This window comes from Symphalangus syndactylus, chromosome 3, assembly GCF_028878055.3.
Source record: "Symphalangus syndactylus isolate Jambi chromosome 3, NHGRI_mSymSyn1-v2.1_pri, whole genome shotgun sequence".
In the NCBI taxonomy this organism is placed as follows: Eukaryota; Metazoa; Chordata; class Mammalia; order Primates; family Hylobatidae; genus Symphalangus; species Symphalangus syndactylus.
The window spans coordinates 136,705,264-136,728,281 of record NC_072425.2 but is presented as its reverse complement, the minus strand read 5'-3'; the positions used below and the strand labels follow the sequence as shown (position 1 = coordinate 136,728,281).

At 53.8% G+C, this 23,018-nt stretch overlaps 1 protein-coding gene across 2 annotated transcripts in view; it reads left to right on the top strand.

Moving 5' to 3' along the window:
- The window catches only part of NECTIN1 (nectin cell adhesion molecule 1), a 96,488-nt gene extending 76,642 nt beyond the window's left edge, over positions 1 to 19,846 (top strand). The window contains exons 6-8 of one of the 2 annotated variants that reach the window (XM_055273484.2): positions 17,936 to 18,083; positions 19,137 to 19,212; positions 19,695 to 19,846. In XM_055273484.2, the coding sequence (XP_055129459.1) occupies positions 17,936 to 18,083; positions 19,137 to 19,212; positions 19,695 to 19,829 (359 nt within the window). In that variant the 3' untranslated portion in view covers positions 19,830 to 19,846. Of the gene's footprint in view, positions 1 to 17,935; positions 18,084 to 19,136; positions 19,360 to 19,694 lie in introns of those variants that run through there. The other variant, XM_063636588.1, reaches the window with a different exon arrangement.
- The last annotated feature ends 3,172 nt before the right edge of the window (positions 19,847 to 23,018 follow it).

Genomic DNA, 23,018 nt, shown 5'->3' with positions numbered 1-23,018 from the left:
CAGCCTGTTGGAGGGGCATGGGTCTGGAGGAACTGGGATGTGTCCCTCAGGGCACGGCTGGGTTGGGATCCCCGCACTGGGCCACCCTCCTGCAGGGGGCACTGAGGCCAGCTGCAGGAACGTGAGGCCACATTCACCCCAGAGCAAAGGCTTCCAGTGCCTTCTACAGTTTTATCCACAGAAATGCCCCAGGAGCCGCCTGACATGGGAAACGAGAGGATAGGTCTCAACCGTGATCATTTTTACTTACCAGGATCCTGTGTAAGATTTTGGTACTTTGTTATTTTTCATTTTCAAGCTTTTTTATTGAGGAATACGGTAACAAGAGTAAAGCGCGCAGATCTTAGGGGTTCAGCTCCATTTGTACACACCCATGTCACCACCCCCGGATCAGGACTGTGAGTCATTCATGCTCCCTCCCAGGCATGACCCCCATTCTGGAACTTCACAGAAATGGAGTCATACCTAGTCTATTCTATTCATAGAATAGAATCGAGTATACTATTTTTGCAGCTCTTTCACTCAACATGATGTCTGTGAGCCTCACCCATGAGGTCTGTTGTCCGTTGCTGTGTATTATTATCCTAAAGTGTGAAAAGGCCACAATGTGCCTCTCTCTTGTACCATCAGTGGGGTTGAGAGCAGTCTCCAGTTTGGGACAATTATGAATAAAGTTGCTACAAACATTCTTGTATGTAACTTTGGGGCCCATCACCCTCATTTCTGCTGGGAGTGGAACTAGGGTTAGTAGATACAATCAGTGTTCCAGAGTGGTTGTGCCAATGTCACTCCCACCAACAGCGTATGAGGGTTCCCATGGCTCTGCTTCTCACCCACTGTTGGTGCCATCCGTCCTTTTAGCTTTTAGTCTTTCTGGCAAGGGCATAGTGGTATGTTATTATGATTTAATTTGCATTTCCCCATGACTAAGGATGTTGAGCACTTGTTCATATGACTATCAGAGACATAGGATTTTGAAAGTTTCCAAGGCTTTTAAAAAAAAAGTATGTTTGAAGGCCTATTGTCATACATTCCCTGGAGCTCAAGAGGAAGGGTTGGTGTGTATCTGGTCAGCCAGGCGGGGACCCTCCTAGAAGAAATCCCCATTCCAGTGGCCTAGGAGGCACTGGAGAGGCTGGGACAGGATGGGTGGAGCCAGAGGAGGAGGGGGAGGAGATGTGCTCTGGGGCAATCCCACAGGAACAGGAAGGACAAGCCAGCCATCAGAAACAGGAGTCGTGGGGCACAACAGAGTGACTGGCATGAGGCCTCGAGGTGTCATGGTGACCACACTGGGTGGGGTTCGCTGGAAAACCTTCCTCTGGTCCCCACAATTGACCCTAAGCAATGGAAATTTCCTGGGGCTTTCATGACAAGAAGGACAGTGGACAGCAAGCCACACCAAATGGGATTTTACCTGTTGACTATACTGGGTTAGAAGAGAAGGGCAGGCAGTCAGGGCTGGATGGCAGCCGACGGGAGGGAGGTAATATGCTGGCAAGAGGCCTGGACTAGGAGGCAGGGGGCTGGGCTCTGCAACCAGCTCTGCCACTTCTCACCAGGTGACCTTGAGCAAGGCCCTTTGCCTCTCTGATTCCATGACCCCTCTCTGCATGTGGAACAAAGAGCCTGGGCAACAGAAGATGGGTGCCTAGTGGCCTCTCCCAAGTTGCTCCTGAAGACAAAGCAGGAGGGCTGGGTAGCAGGTCCGCCCCAGAGCTCTTAGACAGCCCTGACAGTAATGAATCACCGCACCCCACTCCATCTCCGTGATCTACTGCAATTGATCCTGAGCCCAGGTGCCTGGGGTGATAGTGGCCAAGGGCAGCTTCCAGAGAAGTCCGGTGTGCGGCAGCTGCAGTGGGAGTGGGGGGATTGGGGTGGGCATGGTCTCATCCCTCACTGTGAGAGTGACCCACTCTGCCCTCCCTGCAGAGAAGTGAAGGAGGTGCCCTGCTAACGAAATAAACAATCCAAGCCCCCACGAGAGGGGAGCAGAGAAGGGGCTCCAGGGAAAACCACGGTAGGAGCAGGCTCCCCATGTCTCCTCTGACAGCCCACTTAAGGAGTGTGGGGTGTCAAGGACAGACCCCCCAAGAAAGATTGGGGCTGTCCGTCTCCAGGATTTCCTCCACAGAAGTATCTGTTCACCCTAGGAAGATCTGGGGGCTTGATCAATGAAAACCGTAGGTCTCTCACATGATACTCTTTCTGAAGACACACCCAAGCCCCAATGGGAATTGGAACCCCCAGCGGGCTGGTGCTGGCCTTCCTGCAGGCTCTGGGATAAGGACAGTACCCAAAGTTCCCTGATTGGGAAGGCTCTCCCTCTGGAACCCTCTGCCCCCTCTTGTTTTCTGCTGTCACCTCCCAGAGGTCAAATTCTCCCTTCCAAAGCCTGGGCTCACAGGTGTCCTATTCCATGTCTGATTCTTTTGTCCCTGTAGTTCAACTCATGCAAACCCCAAGCAAGAGGTCTAACTACCTATCCAGGAATTACAGACCGTTGGAACCAGATAGAACCTCAAAGATCATTCTCCCCAACTCTCAAATGGGGAAATTGAGTCCCAGGAGCCTAACAACAATAAGAATTATTTACATTTATATGATGTTTGGAAATTACAAAGCGACTCAAGATATTTTAAAAACAGGCCGGGCGCAGTGGCTCACGCTTGTAATCCCAGCACTTTGGGAGGCCGAGGCGGGCGGATCACGAGGTCAGGAGATCGAGACCACGGTGAAACCCCGTCTCTACTAAAAATACAAAAAAGTAGCCGGGCGTGGTGGTGGGCGCCTGTAGTCCCAGCTACTCGGAGAGGCTGAGGCAGGAGAATGGCGTGAACCCAGGAGGCGGAGCTTGCAGTGAGCTGAGATTGCACCACTGCACTCCAGCCTGAGCGACAGAGCAAGACTCCGTCTCAAAAAAATAAAAACAGCTAAGACTAACAATATCACTCCCTAAGTGCCAGGCACTGTTCAACATACTTTATAACACTGAATCCTCACCTCCATCCCTGGAGGTAGGTATTATTACTATTACTATCATTCCCAACACAGGGACATGAAGACATGAAGAGAGTTTCCCAAAGTCCCGCAGTTAGCCATTGAGGAGCTGGGCTTTAAACCTAGGCAGTCTGGCCCCAGAAGCCGTATCTCTAACCACTCTGCAACCCTACCCTCTGCCTGCTGCCATAGAAACTGTGAAGGGCAGAGCCATATATGCCCTGGCATCAGGGAAGGAGGAAGGAGACTGCACCAGCCTAACTCCACAGGGGATCCCGGGCCCCATACAAGTTTTTGTACACCCATGAATCAGCAAATGCCCCAGGTAGGGTGAAACCTGAGCTCGTGGGAACCGTGTTTGGTATCAAATGGCATCATCAGAGGCAGGCTGGGCTCATGAGGAAAGACTTCCTGTAAAAGATGCTATGGAAGATGATTTTGTAGAACAGAAGTGATCTGGAGAAGTTGTAGAATACACAGCACTGGGAAGGAGCACAGACCTCCGTCAGGCCTCTGAGCCCAAGCTAAGCCATCATATCATCCCCTGTGACCTGCACGTACACATCCAGATGGCCAGTTCCTGCCTTAACTGATGACATTCCACCATGAAAGAAATGAAAATGGCCTGTTCCTGCCTTAACTGATGACATTATCTTGTGAAATTCCTTCTCCTGGCTCATCCTGGCTCAAAAGCTCCCCTACTGAGCACCCTGTGACTCCCCACTCCTGCCCACCAGAGAACAACCCCCCTTTGACTGTAATTTTCCTTTACCTACCCAAATCTTATAAAACAGCCCCACCCCTATCTCCCTTCGCTGACTCTCTTTTTGGACTCAGCCCGCCTGCACCCAGGTGAAATAAACAGCCTTGTTGCTCACACAAAGCCTGTCTGGTGGTCTCTTCACATGGACGTGCATGAAAACCTCCATGTAAATGTTGCCAGTAGTAACTAGAATAGACCAAGCACCTTGACCTGCAGGAAGGGGATCTTGGCGCCGTGATCCTCATCACCCAGGGGAGGTGAGCAAGGGGCAGGTCTGCCCAAGCCTATTTAGCTGATGATTCACCCGAGACCCAGGGAGGTTCAGTGCCTTACCCAAGGAGACACAGAGGGGTGAGCAGTAGACTCAGAACTTGGATCCAGGTCTTTCCAAGCCAAATGCTCTTTACACTGCCCCAACTGCCCTTTAGAAAGAAACAAAGCACCATCATGGCTCATAGATCTTACTAAATGCATTGAGCATCCACAGCCCAGCTTGAGGTAGTGCTCTAGGATCTCAAAGCACAGTCTAGACACACACAAACGCTGGTCAGTGGGCCCAGTCTTGGAGTCATGCAGGCCTGGGTTCAATCATCAAGTCTGTCTGTTAGTGATTTGGGGAAAGTAGTGTAAGATGGAGACGACAAAGGCTGAGACTCCCAGGGCTGCAGTGAGGGGCAAGCGAGATGCAACGCCCACTGCCTGTGCACAGGAACTACCGTGTCCGTGCCGCCTCACCCAGCCCACAGCCACCCCCAATCCCAGTCAGATCCAGCTTTTCCCCAAGAAGGACCTGGAGGCCAGCTGTCCCCATTTCTCTTCTTGCCTTGATTTGAAGCTTCCCGTGGTGCTGCTCACGGAAATTGCCAGAACTAAACTACCCCACTCCCCACCACATCCATAAATATGTTCCCGTCTTGAAGTTCCCCAGATGCCTTGAGGCTTCAGTCACCCCAGCGTATTGGAGCTCATCCTCTCCCCGATACCCTCAAAAAACACACGCACTCTTCGAACCAGAACTCCACCTGAGGAGGGTGGATTGTGCCTTCCACCTCGGCCAGGCCAGGAGAAACTCCACGGGGTTCAACTTTAACAGAAGCATTTACATATCTAAATCCCCTCTCATTTTAATTACTTCAGACAATGCTGAGGTTATCTCAATATATACTCGATTTGGGGGATTTTCCACAAGGACCTGAGGCCACAGCGTGGGGTCCTGGGAGGACAGAGGGCCTCCTGCTCAGATGGACAGACAGCTCAACCATCAACGTCCATCACTCCAGGAAGACAGGAGGCCCCTCAGCTTCTGGCTCTTTGCTTTGGGAATTCTAAGCTTTTCAGGTCCCCTCCTCCACCCATTCCCTCCTGGGTGTCGGGGTCTGTCTTGCTAATGTGATCATGGGAAGGTGATGCTTCCACTCCCCCTGCTGATGGCTCATTAACTCCAGAATCACCTCTTCCTGCCTTCTAAGTGCCCTGCAAAGGTGGATGTACCTGGAAGAAGAGGGTAAACAAATGAGCAAGGGGCAAGCTGGTGGGGGTGGGCTCTCCATGCCAGACCGAGTAAGAAAAGAAACGTGGGTGCCCTGAAGTTGGAGAAGCACTGCCCCAGCGCGGCTCAGAATCCAAGTGAAAAGCCCAGCAAGCTTACACTCCTCTTATGTGACTTTGGAAAAGTCACTTTGCTCTTGTGCCTCAGTTTTCTCATCTGTAAAATGGTACTATCAACCCATGTTAGGCGTGTTTTCTAGGATTTAGCAAATACATGAGAATGCAGGTGAAAAGTCTTCATAAACCATGAACTTCTGTGCCAGCGTAAAGGATTATCATTATGCAATGACCTTTCAAGGTCATTTTCCACCAAAGGGACCCCAAGGCCCAGCTAGAATACCCTCTGTCAGGCCTCTGAGCTCAAGCTAAGCCATCATATCCCCTGTGACCTGCACATACACATCCAGATGGTCGGTTCCTGCCTTAACTGATGACATTCCACCACAAAAGAAGTGAAAATGGCCTGTTCCTGCCTTAACTGATGACATTGTCTTGTGAAATTCCTTCTCCTGGCTCATCCTGGCTCAAAACCTCCCCCACTGAGTACCTTGTGACCCCCACTCCTGCCCGCCAGAGAACAACCCCCTTTGACTGTAATTTTCCTTTACCTACCCAAATCCTATAAAACGGCCCCACCCCTATCTCCCTTCGCTGACTCTTTTTTTTTTTTTTTTTTTTTATTTATTTTTTTTTTTTGAGACTGAGTCTCGCTCTGTCGCCCGGGCTGGAGTGCAGTGGCGCAATCTCGGCTCACTGCAAGCTCCGCCTCCCGGGTTCACGCCATTCTCCTGCCTCAGCCTCCGAGTAGCTGGGACTACAGGCGCCCGCCACCGCGCCCGGCTAATTTTTTGTATTTTTTAGTAGAGACGGGGTTTCACCGTGGTCTCGATCTCCTGACCTCGTGATCCGCCCGCCTCGGCCTCCCAAAGTGCTGGGATTACAAGCGTGAGCCACCGCGCCCGGCCGCTGACTCTCTTTTCAGACTCAGCCCTCCTGCACCCAGGTGAAATAAACAGCCTTGTTGCTCACACACAGCCTGTTTGGTGGTCTCTTCATACGGATGCGCATGAAACCTCAGTGGCCAGAACTTCATTTCCTCCTGAGTAGCCCAACTCTGCCGGCGGGGCTGACCTTGACAGATTTCTAGTGAGTCTGTGGCTGGATGATCAATTATATCAGGAGATGAAATAGGTGCTCCAGAAACTCTGCCATTCCTGTGTTTTTATATTTTCTGTTTTTCTTATTTTTCTGGTAACATTCCTTTTTTTTTTTTTTTTTGGAGACGGAGTCTCGCCCTGTCACCCAGGCTGGAGTGCAGTGGCGCGATCTTGGCTCACTGCAACCTCCACCTCCCGGGTTCAAGCAATTCTCCTGTCTCAGCCTCCTAAGTAGCTGGGACTACAGGCCCACACTGCCATGCCTGGCTAATTTTTTTGTATTTTTAGGAGGCGGGGTTTCACCGTGTTGCCCAGGCTTGTTTCGAACTCCTGAGCTCATGCAATCCACCCGCCTCGGCCTCCCAAAATGCTAGGATTACAGGTGTGAGCCATTGCGCCCGGCCTTTTTTTTTTTTTTTTTGAGATGGAGTCTCACTCTGTCGCCAGGCTGGAGTGCAGTGGCACAATCTTGGCTCACTGCAACCGCTGCCTCCCGGGTTCAAGCAATTCTCCCGCCTCAGCGTTCCAAGTAGCTAGACTACAGGCGCACGCCACCATGCCCAGCTAATTTTTTTGTATGTTTAGTCAAGACGGGGTTTCACCATGTTGGCCAGGATAGTCTGGATCTCTTGACCTCATGATCCGCCTACCTCTGCCTCCTAAAGTGTTGGGATTACAGGCATGAGCCACTGTGCCTGGAAACATTCCTCTTAAAAAAAAAATGCTCATCTTGTCCCAGGTGAAATAAGGTGGAAGAACACCTTGTCCCCGTTGGCAGTGACTGTCGTAGCAAGAAGCTCAAGCTGGCAGGAGCAGGGTGGCCTGAGTGTATGTGTGTGTGGCGTGGGGGTTGTTGAGGATCCCCAAGAGCCAAATCCTGTTGAGACGGGGAGCAAGGGAAGAGCCTGAAAGAGCTGGATGTGTGGCCCCTCCCCAGGCCACCCCTCAAACCATCCAGGAAGATCCTGTCTTAGTGGGGCGAGTGGGTGGGTGAGGGTCTCCTTGAGCACCCAAGACTGGGAGAAAGTGATGAGCCCCCAAAACAGGGAGCAGAGGGGTCAGGGGACAGGCTGTTTCTGAGACCTGGGGAAGTATGTATGTTGGGGTGGGGAGAGGGGCAGTTAGGCTGCTATTCCCTCCTCTCACCAGCCCAAATACAGGTTCCCTCTTCCTCTCCACCCAGCTCCAGACCATGCGTTGTGGGTGGAGCCTGCTTTTGTTTTTGTTTTTTTGAGGCAGTTTCATTCTTGTCACCCAGGCTGGAGTGCAGTGGCACACTCTCGGCTCACCACAAACTCTGCCTCCTGGGTTCAAGGATTCTCCTGTCTCAGCCTCCCAAGCAGCTGTGATTACAGGCACACACCACCATGCCAGGCTAATTTTTGTATTTTTAGTGGAGATGGGACTTCACCATGTTGGCCAGGCTGGTCTCAAACTCCTGACCTCAAGTGATCCACCTGCTGTGGTCTCCCAAAGTGCTAGGATTACAGGCATGAGCCACCGTGCCTGGTCTGGAGCCTGCTTTTGAATCCAGCACTGTAGCCCAGCTCCCAGATGCCCAGGGATTGTCTCCGTGGGCCTTGAACTCACATCTTTCTGACTCTGCACACAGTGCCAGTGAGGCAGGAGTCTCACTCAGCTGCTCTAGTGCTGTTGCCATCCATGCCCTCCTGCTCCAGCCCCAGACCCAAGCCCCAGGAAGGGAGGCCAGGAGTGTCGGAGCCCTGCCAGCCTAGATGAGAGGAAGCTCCCTCAGAGCCACCTAGACCCACTGGAATTCCCACCCTCGGGGAAAATGGAAGCCTCCTGGGTGTGGGGAGTCCCTGTGCAGTGGCCAGCAACTGAGGGAGGGAAGGTGGCTGGAGAGACCTGACAAAGACCCCAGACACTCCCACAGCCCTCCCTAAACAGGCAGCTTCCTGGGCTCTGCCCCAGGGGTTTCACTGGCTGGGACTCTAGAACATGACTGTTTTTAGAGCTCTTCAGGGGACAATGACCCCAAACCAGTGATGTTTTGTTTCTGCAGAAACAGTCTCAGGCCCTTTGCTCTGCCCAGCTGTCCCGCTGGTTGCTGGACAGTGGCTCCAGGAGGCCTCAGCCATGGTGGGTGATGAAGGAGGATCCTGCTGGTGCTGGAAGAGTCTGGTGCTCATCTTCATGCAGCTGGCCCAGCACTGCCACCACCACCACCACCATCACACCACCATCATCATCACCACCACCATCATCACTGCCACCACCACTGCACCAGTACCATCACACCACCACCATCACCCCACCCTGACCCTATTCCTATTATTTCTGGGCACCGCTCAGTGCCAGGCTCTCACGTGCTTACCTCACTTATTTCTACCCTTCCTCCTTTTTTTTTTTTTTGAGACAGTGTCTCACTCTGTCACCCAGGCTGGAATGCAGTGGCACAATCTCAGCTCACTGCAGCTTCTGCCTCCCGGGTTCAAGTGATTCTCTTGTCTCAGCCTCCTGAGTAGCTGGGATTACAGGCGCCCACCACCACACCTGGCTAATTTTTTGTATTTTTAGTAGAGATGAGGTTTCTCCATGTTGGCCAGGCTGGTCTTGGACTCCTGACCTCAGGTGATCCACCCACCTCGGCCTCTCAAAGTGCTGGGATTACAGGCGTGAGCCACCACGCCCAGTCCCCTTTCTCCCTTTTACAGAAAACTAAGGTTCAGCACAGTTAAGGTCACACTGCTAGCGAGGGGAGAATCCAGTCATGACTTTCCCACTGCACTTTGTGCTTTTGCAGATTTGGTGCTTCCTGCCCCCACCTCCCCCGCATTAAGGAAGGTCTTTGTGAGAAGCAGATAGGGAGGAAAGTGTTAGGAGCTGGCAGAGGAGAGGGAAGAGGGCACCGAGAGGAGGTGGGCAGGCTGGGTGTGTAACAGATCAGCCACCCCCTCCAAGAGGACTGGGGTTCAGGTCCCTGCGTGGCAGGGTCCCTAACAGGGAGATAGTCCCTCTCCCCTCAGGAATGTGCATGAAATCCCAGTAACTCTCTCCAGCTGAGCCTGAGCTTGGAGGGGGTTCAGAGTCGGCCTTGCTCAGGTTCCTTCTTACTCCTAATGACAACTCAAGGTGTGGAGGGCAGGGAGCGGTGAGGCGGGGGTGCTGGTGACATTGGAGCGAGCATTCCAGATAGAGGGAACATCATAGGTGAAGTGGGAAGTGACAATCCTCAACCCTTCCCAAAGGGGGTCACTGTCACACACACACACACACCCAAGCTCTGGCCCCTAATCCTGAGGCCTGTACAGGCCTAGACCAGTTAGGGGTGTGTGGCCCATGGATCGTGATGGTGAAGGGACTAAGGAAAGCTGAGAGCAGGGACGAGAGAAGCCAACAGGCAGGATGAGAGCAGGGATGCGAGCCCCGGCTGCCTGGCAGGTCTGCCTCGGAAGCAGGCGTGTCCCTGCCTTCAGGAACCAATGCTCACTAGGCACCAACTGTCCACAGCCACCATGCTTTAACATGCAGTATTACCTCACTCATGGCCGACAACAGTCCTGCTCTTATTTCATTTCACAGATGAAAACGTTGAGGCTCAAGGGGTTTGAGTGACTTGCCCAAGATTAGACAGCTAAGAAGGTGACCAGCTCACCCTTGAGCTATCTTCCTCTGCAGATAAACTGAGAGATGGAGGCAGTGGGGGGCATGAAAATGGCCCCAGGCACTGCACTGAGAACCAGGATGCCTGGGTTCCTCCCTTACCTCCCTCACCAGGTGAGCTGTGTGACCCTGAGCATTTCACCAACCTTCTCTGAGCTCCAGTTACCTCCTGTCAACAGAGGCAAAGGGGTGGGGGCATCAAATAAAATAATTTAAGTAAAACCACATGAAACCTATAGTTGATATTATGATAGTATGACCGCAGATTTAACTTGGCCCAGAGAGCCAGCACAGGTGAAGCAGCAGAGATTTCACGGAGGGGGGATGGGCCAACATCATCCCCATCACGGTCAGCAGCAACTTCATCTGTTTCCACTTATTGAATAGCTCATAACAAAAATAGCAACCATGTATTACATATTGACTATGTGCCAGGCACTGTACTAAGCACTTTACGTCAGCTCCAGGGAGATGGATTGGAAGTCGGGCAAGGGAGGAAAGAGGGCAGGACTGCAGAGCCCACGGCCTCCAGCCTCCATCCAGGAGGTCTGAAGAAGGGGACTTCAAGATGACCTCCACCTGAGTTCAGAGCCAGAGCAAGTTCTGTGTGGCCAAGGAGAAAAGGCTTTTTGCACCAAGGGGCCCACCAGAACAGACGCAAGGCTGAAATGCAACCCAGTCCAGGCTAGAGGAAGTGACCGGGAGCCCAACTCAAGGAAAAGGCCTGGATGCAGGGGACTCCCAGCAGCTTCAGAGCAGAGCCCGCCGAAGGCCACCTCAGGCTGTAAACAAGAGGGTTGAACCTCCGAGCCCTATAGCCTCAGAGGAGGAGAGGACAGAGGCCTGGCTGAGTTTGAGCCAAGGAAAGAACTCTGTGACTTCTTCGGTTTTGAGTCTGTAGGTGGGTTCCCTCGCCACCGTGGATCAGAGGAAAGTACTTGGAAGAGTCCCCTCCTGTATGAGCTAAACTGAGGAGGAGAGGGGTATGTCCCCTCCTAGCAAGGGGAGGGGAGATTCCCACAACCCCCACGTGTGACGGTGCAGCAGCCAGCCCAGCTTGCAGTTCTGGGAAGATGGAATGGAAATGAGATGTTGAGACGGAGACAGAGAAAGCTGGAAACACCCAGCAAGGCACGTGTGGGACAAAACGTGGGCCTGACTGGGCCTTGGGGGACAGGCTGAGGAGCTTAGCCTGGATGCCGACACTACAGGAGTGCAGGGATGGCCACTGTTGGTCCCTGAGCATGAAGGGTGTGCCAGAAGTCCTGATGGCCTGCAAGGTTCCCTGGCTCCAGCCCATGAAGTCAGAAGCTTCCTGTCCCTGTGGATGGGGTCCTGGGTTCTCACAGTTGGGTTTCAACATAACAATGACATTCAGATAAGACTTGGGAGCCCTCCCAGCAGTGAGACCGCTGGAGTCTGCCCCCGACCTTCTGAACACAGGAGGGTTGGCCAGGATGACTTGCCTCCAGCCCTTGCCTCTCTGGTCACTGGGGGAAAGGTCAGTCCGGCACATGTGGGCTGGAGACATGGCCAGGCAGACTCAGCCACTGGATGGGCCCTGGGTGGTAAAATCAGCCCCTCCTCCAGCCAATTTGACCTCCAGGCACCAAGTCCAAACTCCCAGCCTGCTCTGAGCTCCTGGTTCCCCGCAAACACCTGCGTGGCCTGCATCAGAGGAGACAAGCAGAGGGCAGACCAACCCGGGACAGCTTCAGGGGCATAAGTGCCAAGTGGCTGCCCTGGGGAGCTCTGGAGGAGGTGACTCCAGGAGAGCCCTGGTCAGTCCAGCTCATGAGAAAGGTAGTGTCTGTGTCCCCAGGGAGAGGCGGCAGAAAAGAGAGCATTACTATTACCTACTGTCACCTATTAGAAATCTAAACCTCTGAGCGTGCTCTGCTCCTTCCTCCCAGCCCCCTGATTCCTTGTCTTTCTCCCTTTGCAGCCCATTTCCCAGCCATATCCAATACTTGGAATTTCCCTCATATACCCCACATTTCACACACGTGCCCCAGTAGCACTCCTCACTCTGCCTACAATGTTCTTCTCGTGGTGAACTCCTACTATGCTATCAAAACCTTGCTCAGAAGGCCCCTGCTCTGTGGGAAGAGATCTCTCTTACAGCATGAATCACAAAATAGCGTACTTATTTGTGTACGTGTATGACTCCTCCATTAGCCAGGGGGCAAGCCCCTCACACCGGGCACAATGCCTGGCACATAGAGGTGTGAGGCACACATTTGTCTAACTGAAGGAGGAACAACAGGTAGGGCAAGAGAGCATGCTGTGAAGCTGGATGTCTGGACTCGCTTCCCGCCCTGAGGGAAGCCTGGGGTGCAGGAACACTGACATCTGGCTAAGAGGGCGGTGGTCCGGAGAAGCAGGTGAAGATTGCTGGCTACTTGGGTGTGACCCAAAGCTCCTCGGGCTCCCCGACCACGAGGCCTCAGTGAATCCAGTAGAGCTGTTCCTAGAAGAGCAAAAAGCCCCCGGCGGCACATGGCCTGCAGCCCCCAGAATGAACCCGTCTGTGTTTACCCCCAACCACGGATTTCACTATCTCAGTCTGAGGGACAGGAAAACCAGATGCACTATCACCATGTGACAGGTGAGAGAACTGAGGCCCAGGGAGTGTCACTGGTGTGACCCCCAGAGGCCATCCTTGCAGCCTGAGCCAGGACTGAGTGTGGGCTCTCCCAGGGAAGCCACTGAGAGGAGCCCAAGCCCTGATGACTAACAGAACAAAGAGAGACTTCAGTGGTCAACTGGACCCAAGTCCAGCTGTGGCAGCCCTAGCTGTGGGACCTGGACCACTGACTTGACTGCTCTGCCCTTTTGCAGTACAGCAAGAGGCACATAGCCAACCTCCCAGGATCATTGCAAGGACGGGGTCCAGCCCAGAGGCTGGCGGGCAGTAAGTGCTCCCTGGAGGGCCCTCCCACCCCCCGACACTGATTCCAGCTCTCCCGGGCCTCACACTCCAGCCCTGGCCCAGGCCCTTCTCACAGCCAGACCCGGCTGCCTGCAGGTGACTGCGCCTGCCCTCAAGCCTGCGGAGCTGGGAGCGGGGGAACCAATTTGTCACGGTGTAACCAGAGAGTGTCTGGGGGCTCAATGCCAGGGTTCCGGCTGGGGCCAGCACCAGGCCCCTTCCTCACAGCTGTCAAGGGGAGGCTCACAGACAAAAGCAACCAGGGCCCCCCTATTCAGGGAGGGGGTAGGCAGGGCTATGTCTGATAAGGGATGAAAGGGGGGATGGCAGGCCCATGCCAAGTGAGGGATGAGGAATACTAAGACCCCACAGCCTGAGGCAAGGAGGACAGCATACAGGCACAGATCCCAGTGCCCTCAGCCACGGACTATCTGGACGATCCTGAACGAATTACTTAACCTCTCTGAGCTTTATCTTGCTCATCAGCGATAGCATTATCTCATTTTGCAGGCTCAATATGAGGATCAAATATGCCCCAAATCAGCAAAGGCACCTGGCACAGTGCCTTGCATGCCAGAGACTTGAGGCCAATTTCTCCTCCTTGGATTTCCCTTTTCTTGTCCCCACGTCTCAATTTGTCTCCACTAGGGTGGGACCCTCCAGGTGGATCAGGCAAGGCCCACGGTAACAATGGAAGTTGCACTCAGATGTTGAGAGGGTGGGACAGGGAAAGAGGGCAATTTGGAGGGAACGAAATCAGAGTTATCCACTGTGGCCCTGGCACGTGTGAGGCCTTGCCCACCACATCCCACCCTGTTTAGCCTTTGGTTTTCCTAATGCCCACATGAGTGCATTCACAGACTCACTAGTTATACAGTCAGCCCTCTGTATCCATGGGTTCTGCATCCGTGGAGTCAACCAACTGCAGATCAAAAATACTCAGAAAAAAAGAAAATGGAGAGTAGTGTCTGTATTGAACATGTACGCCTTTTTCTTGTTATTCCTAAATAATACAGTATTACAACCATTTACACAGTATTTACATTGTACCAGGTATTACGAGTAATCTAGAGTTGATTTAAAGTATATGGGAGGATGTGTATAGGTTATAGGCAAATACTACACCATTTTGTATAAGGGACTTGAGCATGCTTGGATTTTGGTATTCGCCAGGGGTCCTGGATCCAATCCCCCAGAGATACCGAGGAATGGCTGTGTTTTTGTTTTCACTGTAAGGATGATGAAAGGGCCCTTATAGAGACAGCTGCCTCCCTCTCTTGGCAAAGTGGCTGCAGAGTCCATGAGGTGGTGATGGGTGAAAGCCTCTGAGAGAAGTTCCCTGGAGGCAGGGAGTAGGGGCTGAAATCCCAGCCTTTTGTCCTGAACCTGTCTCTCTCTGCTGCTTGGATCCCATGTGGGGCCAACCACGGTAGAAGAGAAACCTGAACTCTGTGAGCCGGACAGGGTATGTGTTCATTTCCCTACTGCTCCCCCCTCCCACCCTAGCCCTCTGGAAATGCCAGCCTGCCTCAGCTGTGCTGAGAAGAAAAGGGGATATAGGTTTGAGTTGTGTCCAGGGAAACTGAATTCGTAGCATCCAGCGTGGAGGTGGCTGGACTCAAAGTGAGAGCTCCCCCTAGTGGAAGGTGAGATTCCAGAGGCCTGGTGGACCCTCTCCCAGAACTGTCCACTACACATTCATTCAGTCAAGCCTTCATTCATTCACCACACTTACTGAGCACTTCTGCATGCCAGGCACTGTGCAGGGCTGGGGAGACAAGTCAGATGTGCAATCACAGTCGGTAGAAAAGAGACTGAAAGAGGCCAGGCGCGGTGGCTCACGCCTGTAATCTCAGCACTTTGGGAGGCCGAGGCAGGTGGATCACGAGGTCAGGAGATAGAGATCATCCTGGCTAACACAGTGAAACCCCACCTCTACTAAAAATACAAAAAAAAAAAAAAAAAAATAGCCAGGCATGGTGGCGGGTGCCTGTAGTCCCAGCTACTCGGGAGGCTGAGGTAGGAGAATGGCATGAACCCAGGAGGCAGAGCTTGCAGTGAGCCGAGATCACGCCACTGCACGCCAGCCTGGGTGACAGAGTGAGACTCCGTCTTAAAAAAAAAAAAAAGAAAAGAGACTGAAACAGAGTGCAGGGGAAGTCCAGAGGAGGACCCCCATTCGGGTGGAGGAGGCAGGGAGGGCTCTCTAGAGGAAGCACATCCAGCTTAAACATGCAGGCTGGATTGGCCTGGCAAAGAAGGGGGAGGAAAGAGAGACCCTGGTAGACAGAGTGGCTCCTACTAGCACCTGAGGATGAGAGGAAGCAGGGGCTCCCTGTCTGGGAGCTGCAAGTGGTCCAGGCTGGGGGCAGCATGGCGTTTCCTCCAGGAACCAGGTCATGGAAGGCCTCAGCCCTAGGACGCTTTGATAAAGGCCACAAACTCTTGGAGGATTTTAAGTAGGGAGGTGGCCTGATCTGATTCGTAGAATGATCACTCTGGAGCCAGGCGTGGTAGCTCATGCTTGTAATCCCAGCACTTTGGAAAGCTGAGGCGGGAGGATCACTTGAGCTCAGGAGTTTGAGACCAGCCTGGGCAACACAGGAAACTGCCTTCCCAAGGCGGCCACAGCCACCAGCTGTGGATGGATGGATGCTGGGGCCAGAGCCTTTGCAGAGAGGCCAAAGAGGGGTTGCAGATTTACTGGGAGCCAGATACCCCCTCCTTCACTCACTCACTCACTCACTCTCTCACTCTCTCACTCTCTCACTCACTCACTCACTCTCTCACTCTCTCACTCTCTCACTCACTCTCTCACTCACTCTCTCACTCTCTCACTCACTCTCTCACTCACTCTCTCACTCACTCTCTCACTCTCTCACTCACTCACTCTCTCACTCTCTCACTCACTCTCTCTCTCACTCACTCTCTCACTCTCTCACTCTCTCACTCACTCTCTCACTCTCTCACTCACTCACTCACTCACTCTCTCACTCACTCTCTCACTCACTCTCTCACTCTCTCACTCACTCACTCTCTCACTCACTCACTCTCTCTCACTCACTCACTCTCTCACTCACTCACTCTCTCACTCACTCTCTCACTCTCTCACTCACTCACTCTCTCACTCACTCTCTCACTCACTCACTCTCTCACTCTCTCACTCACTCACTCACTCTCTCACTCACTCACTCTCTCACTCTCTCACTCACTCTCTCACTCACTCACTCTCTCACTCTCTCACTCACTCACCCACTCACTCACTCTCTCACTCACTCACTCTCTCACTCACTCTCTCACTCTCTCACTCACTCTCTCACTCACTCACTCTCTCACTCACTCTCTCACTCTCTCACTCACTCTCACTCACTCTCTCACTCACTCACTCTCTCACTCACTCACTCTCTCACTCTCTCACTCACTCACTCTCTCACTCACTCTCTCACTCACTCACTCTCTCACTCACTCTCTCACTCACTCACTCACTCTCTCACCCTCTCACTCACTCTCTCACTCACTCACTCACTCACTCTCTCACTCACTCACTCTCTCACTCTCTCACTCACTCTCTCACTCACTCACTCACTCTCTCACTGAGTGAGTGAGAGAGTGAGTGAGTGAGTGAGAGAGTGAGTGAGTGAGAGAGTGAGTGAGTGAGTGAGTGGGTGAGTGAGAGAGTGAGAGAGTGAGTGAGAGGGTGAGTGAGTGAGTGAGTGAGTGAGAGAGTGAGTGAGAGAGTGAGTGAGTGGGTGAGAGAGTGAGTGAGTGAGTGAGAGAGAGAGTGAGAGAGTGAGTGGGTGAGTGAGAGGGTGAGTGAGTGAGAGAGTGAGTGGGTGAGTGAGTGAGTGAGTGAGTGAGTGAGTGGGTGAGTGAGTCAGTGGGTGAGTGAGAGAGTGAGTGAGTGGAAGGGACCTGTCAATTCCACTTTAGGAAAATTGGCTCCATGTTTACTGCAAACTGCAATTTTGGCATCTCTATTCAGGTGCTCTCCGTGTTGAATTATATGTAATATGGTAATGGAGAAGAAGGAGAGAAAGGAGTACATAAGTGTGTGATTTTCTCCTTAGTCCCTACCCCCCACTCCACGCTGGGGTTGTAAAGGTCAGAGGTGAGAAATAGAGCCCAGCAGAAGGAGGAACTGAAAGGGCCAACTGTGGCTTCACAGCCAAGCCTGGACCGCTGAGAAGCAGCATGTGCCCCTGGCCACAGGGTCAGTCTCTGCAGCCTCCTGGGCTTCAGGGACAGACCAGTGTCTCCAGCTCAGACCGTGAAATACCTCAACAAGCCCAGCAATCTTCTGGGTCCATGGCCAGGTGGGTCCAGAAGGTGGGCTCAGCCCCCTTACCTTAGACCGCAGCCCTCTGGGCTTTTCACCTATCTGTACTGAAGAGGCTTGGTTTCCCGGGAGGCACCGCCAGGTGCCCCTTCTTCATGGACCCTCCCAGCTCCCGCCTTTCCCTCCTGATCCTCACCCTTTCTCCCAAGCTGGGAGGGCGAAGCACCAATTAGTTCATTTGCTTGTTTAATTGCATAGGGAGGGGAAAGAAATTAAACTCCTCAACAGGAATTTTCCCTGCAGGGCCAGAAATGGAATGACGGGGTGGGGACCCCATCTCAGCACCTGCTGCCTGCCCAGGAGATACCCTCACCCTCGTTCTACCTCCATGCCCCAGATCCCAGGGTCAGAGCAGGGTCTGGGGTTACAGGGTCATAGGGAACTAGAGGAGGAGGCTCCGTCCCACACTGACTGGGAGCCCCTCCTAGAACTGGAGCACCATGGGGAGGGGAGCTGGGGATGGAATGTCAAGGACAGAGTACTGCCTCAGGGTCTGACTCTCGCACATCTCTGACTCTCCTTGGGTCGCTTGAGTTTCTCTAATTCTCTTCCCTATCTTTTGTTTCCAGAAAAGCCCCACCCCCAGAGGGGTCTGGGAAGTGCAGCCAGGCTCCTGGGGGGCACCGTGGCCGTGTTCCTCATCCTAGGTGCGGTGCTTACTGTCTTCTTCCTGTACAACCGGCAGCAGAAGAGCCCACCGGAGACGGATGGGGCCGGGTGAGCCAGGCAGGACTCTGCCCACTAAACTCCCACTGGTCTGCTCCCCACCACCCTGGGAGCCCCAGACTTAAAGCGCCTAAACTTGTGAAAGCTCAGGGCCTTTCCAGGGCCTGCCCACCCTGGGGGACCAGGAACTAGCCCTTTGGCAGGAAGAGCTGACCCTCCTGAGTGGCGACTGCTGCGTGCCAGGCACCGCCCCAGTTCAGAGGGGCTTCATAAAGATGCATTTTATCCTCACAGCAGCTCAGAGGAGCAGGTGCGTGATTACAATCCACGATTTATAGTGAGGAAACTGAGGCACAGAGAGGTTAAATAATTTGCAGGAGTTTACGTGCTCCCAGCCGTTGACAAGGGGTGAGGGCAGACCCAGGACCAGGGAGGAGAGAGAGGCACGAAGTATATGGGGGGAGCCAAAACCCTCAACCATTAGGATACATCATATTTTAATGTGATATTTTAAAAAAATCAAAATGAAAGCAAAAATCCATGATGAACAAAATGTCCACATTGTAAATAAAGACAGGATTAGAATAACTGACTTTTCCTTTCTCCTCAGGCACCCAGCACACCACTGTGACGGATCCTGTCTTAACAATGTGGACGTTTTGTTCATCATGGATTTTTACGTTGATTTTCATCTTTAAAATCTTGCATCACGTGTTCTTTCTCGTGCTGGCTAAGGCTGTCAGTGCCGCATACTGTGCACCTGAGGCCTCATGCCTGCCCTGGGTGAGGGCGCACAGCACTGCTGCTGGTTCCCCCCTGTCCTTTGAGCTAGGAGACCTGAGACTCACATGGTTCCCATCCCAAGCTGGGCTGGGGTCTGAGGCAGAGACACCCGGGAAAGGTGGCCAGGCACTCTCAGCCTCTAACCCATGACCCTGAAGAGCCCCAGCCCAAGCTCTGGACTCTCAGGAGGCTGCCTGGGAAGCAGAGTTCCCGGGCCTGCTGTTGTGAGTGGGGCTCAGGGACTGGTAGCTGTCTAGTGACCTGATGGGGAGAGCCCCCGTGTGTGCTTCTGGGCTGAGCTTACCCTCATTCTGTCTCCAGGACTGACCTGCCCCTCTCCCAGAAGCCGGAGCCTTCTCCCAGCAGGCAGAGCTCCCTTGTGCCTGAGGATATCCAGGTGGGCCTGAGGCAGCAGAGGACAAGGTCCCTGGACAGCGGGGAGGGAGAAAAATGGGAGATGGCCCCAGGGAGAGAGCCCAAGCTGAAGACACAGCCCCCACGCCTCCATGGTCCAGTTCCCACAAGGCCAGGTCCATGCTAGAGGGATCCATCTGCCTCACCCTAAGAGACGACACCCTAGGACTCTCCCTACCCAGGGCTCCCAGGGGACCTCTTCCTCTACCTCACAGTCCTCTCTTCATTTAAAAAATGCATTGAGCACCTCTTAGGTGCCTGGCCCCAAGCTGGGTCCCTGCTAGAGCCAGCAAAGCTAAAGGCTCAGGGTGCACTTGTGCCCTCCAAGACAGCCACCAGTGTGGGGGATGCCAGGATGGGGGTGCATGGGAACTGAGGAGTCCCAATCAAACTGGGAGTCCATGACGGCCACCTGGAGCAGGGGCATGGAAAGGTCTGTGCAGCACTCACCGCCTTCTCTTCCAGGTTGTCCACCTGGACCCAGGGAGGCAGCAGCAGCAAGAGGAGGAGGAGCTGCAGAAGCTGTCCCTGCAGCCCCCCTACTATGATCTGGGGGTCTCCCCCTCCTACCACCCCTCGGTAAGGACAACCGAACCTTGAGGAGAGTGCCCCCAGCCCAGCCCCACCCAGCCTGGCCATGAGCCCAGCTGCCTTAGAGGGAAACCAGACAGATGAGGTGGAGGAGGTGAGAGCAGGGCGGCACAGGGAGGCCCACCCAAGCACTGCAGGCACCCTGGGCAAGGGGTGACTGGATGCTGGACAGACCATTCTGGGAGACTGGCATTTCCAATGAGTCTGGCCCCCCAGCCTGGTGCCTACCTCTCCCTCCCCCAAGCCCCACTTCCAGCTCTGTACCCTGCACCTTAGTTCCCGGTGCTGCCAACAGCCCCTCCTCCTGGCCCCACTCCCAGCCACTCAGAGGGCCAGCATCCACTTGAATGGCTGCCACCTTTGCCCACATCTGGCTCCTTTCAGCAGACTTGGGGGCTAGGGGTGTTAACTGTACAGTGCAGCCCAGAGACCCAGGCCAGACCACCTGGACCCAAAGATAACACACACTCTCCTGGCACTGGCAGGAGAGCTAGGCCTTTGTCTCCATGGTACAGCCATCCTCACTCTTGGCAGGAAGTACCAACATGAACTCATCTGGAGGTGCCAAATCCTGCCCCCCCCAGGGAGGTAGCATTCCCTTCCCAGGGTACTGAGCCCAGAGAGCCAGCCCAGCCTCCACCTTCTGATACTACCCAGGGCACAAAGGACCACCAGCTATTTGCTATTCCTCAACCAACCTAGAGACATGGAACTGAGCTAGAACTCACTGTGGACACAACATCCATTCCTCAAACAGCAGCTGGGCAGCTCCTGTGCCACTCTCCTTCTCATCTGAGGTGCACCCCCACATCCCAGTCTGCACAGCATGGGCCTGCCGGTTCCAACAGAAGGGATCATAATGACAGTGTGAAACACTTGCTGCATGCCAGGCACCTGGCTAGTCACTTTTCAAACATCGTTCTTATCACATAGATTGTTCAACAATCTATATGATTAGTCCTTCCGTTGCCCCATTTTATAGATAAGGAAACGGAGGCTCAGTGAACTTGAAGTGTCTTAGTCTGTTTTGTGATGCTATAACAAAATACCTGAGACTGGGCAATATATAAAGAAGAGAGATTTATTTCTTACAGTTCTGGAGGCTGGAAAGTTCAAGGTCGAGGGGCCTGCCTCTGGCAAGAGCCTTCTTGCTGCATCAGCCCATGGTGGAAGGCCGGCAGGCAAGAAAGCAGCCCTGAGAGTGAGAGAGCAGGAAGGGGCCAGACTCCCTTTCATAACATGCCCACTGTCTCCATAACTAACCTGCTCCCTTGATAGAGACAATCCATCCATGAGGGCAGTGCCCCCGTGACCTAATCACCTCTCATTAGGCCCCACCTCCCACACCCTTACATTGAAGATAAACTTTTTTTTTTTTTTTTTTTTTTTTTTTTTGAGATGGAGTCTCGCTCTGTTGCCCAGGCTGGAGTGCAGTGGCGCAATCTCGGCTCACTGCAAGCTCCGCCTCCCGGGTTCATGCCATTCTCCTGCCTCAGCCTCTCTGAGTAGCTGGGACTACAGGCACCTGCCACCGCGCCCAGCTAATTTTTTGTATTTTTTTTAGTAGAGACGGGGTTTCACCGTGGTCTCGATCTCCTGACCTCGTGATCCGCCCGCCTCGGCCTCCCAAAGTGCTGGGATTACAAGCGTGAGCTACCGCGCTCGGCCAATGAAGATAAACTTTCCAACACATGAATGTGGGGGGACGCATTCAAACCATAACAAAAGGCTTGCCCAAGATCACCCAGAGACACTGGGGAAGGCTTCACACCCCGGGACCCTGGCTCTCGAGTCCAGGCCCTAAGCAGGCAGCAGCCAGCATGATGAGCAGATGCTGGGCAGTCCACCTGAACACAGGGGAGCCTGGGCAGGGCTTGAGAGCCTCGGGGTCACCTGGCACCGCTAATGCCAAGGCTGCTGCAGCCCCGGGCTTACTGTCAGCAGGAAGGCCCAGCTCTGCTGCCTGGTGGCCCCTCACCTCCAGGGGCCCAGAGAGTGAACACACAGCCCAGACAGCTTGGGTTCAGAGTCCTGCGTGGGGGGCCAGGGCATCGTAAGCACCAAGCAGGGTGAGAATCTCCCACCTGCAGACACCAGCTCACGCCTGCCTCAGGAGAGAGAGAGCACATCATCCCAGGCCCGAAAGCAAGGGAGGTAGGGGAGCGGGGAGACCACTATTTCCAGAAAGAGAAAGCCATGCCCCATTCGGGGTTCTCCAAATGGGCCTTTTCCCTCAGCCTCCAATCAAGAGTCACTAACCTCACTTGTCAGAGCCATGGTGAAAGAAGGGGAGGAGAAAGAGGGAGCGGTGGGGGCCTGGGGCTGGAGGGAGAAGGAAGATGATGGAAGGGAGCAATTTGGAAAATCATGGAAGACTCCAGTGGGATCCCCCGTAGAGTGGGCCCAGGCCGGGCATAAAAATCTCTGTGATGGAATGGAACAGCTGCAGCTGGCCCTAATCCCCACTGACGACTTCTCGGTCTTGCTGTGACTGCTGCCCCCACGCCTGGCATGCACAGCCCTCCCTGGGGGCACGAGCAGCAGCTTCAGGACAGTGCCCACTGCCTTCGTCCATCCCTCTGCACACTCCTCCTTTCGCCCCCTCCTCTCTCATCCAAGCCCAGACCCTAGCTCATGGCCCTGACTCTTCCTCCTCCCTCACCGCCTTCCCTCCCCGGGCTCTGCTTATGTTGGGTTAGTGGAATCCCCCGATGAGTGTATCCATTCAAGAGCCATTTGGGACAAAGAGCACAGTGAGCCCACCTCCACCCACCAGCCAGGTTGAGGGGGCCAAGAGAGCACCTATACCCTATGTCCTGAGCCCAGGGGCCGTGTTTAGGGATGGACTGAGGCTTGTGAACGGCCTGCGGGGTGGTGTGTGGAAGTCACCAGCGGAAGGGAAGCTCTGGCATCCTGGGGAGGCTCTGTTGTGGTTGCCAAAAAAAGTATAATTCCTTTTGGCTTACAGAGCAATTACCGGGCGAGAAAAGAATTTGTCCCCAGAACTCGGATTTGTTGACGGTGCAGCTTGTATACAAGTCACATTATTGATGTTATCAATTCTCCTTCCCAAAAAGTCGTGAGAAGGAGGCAGGCAGAGAGCATGTGCTGTTCACCGTGGGGGCTCCAAGGGAGGTGGGAAGGCTGCAGGGAGCCTGGGGGCCAAGCTCAGCGGCCCCAGACCGGGTGGGCCCAGGC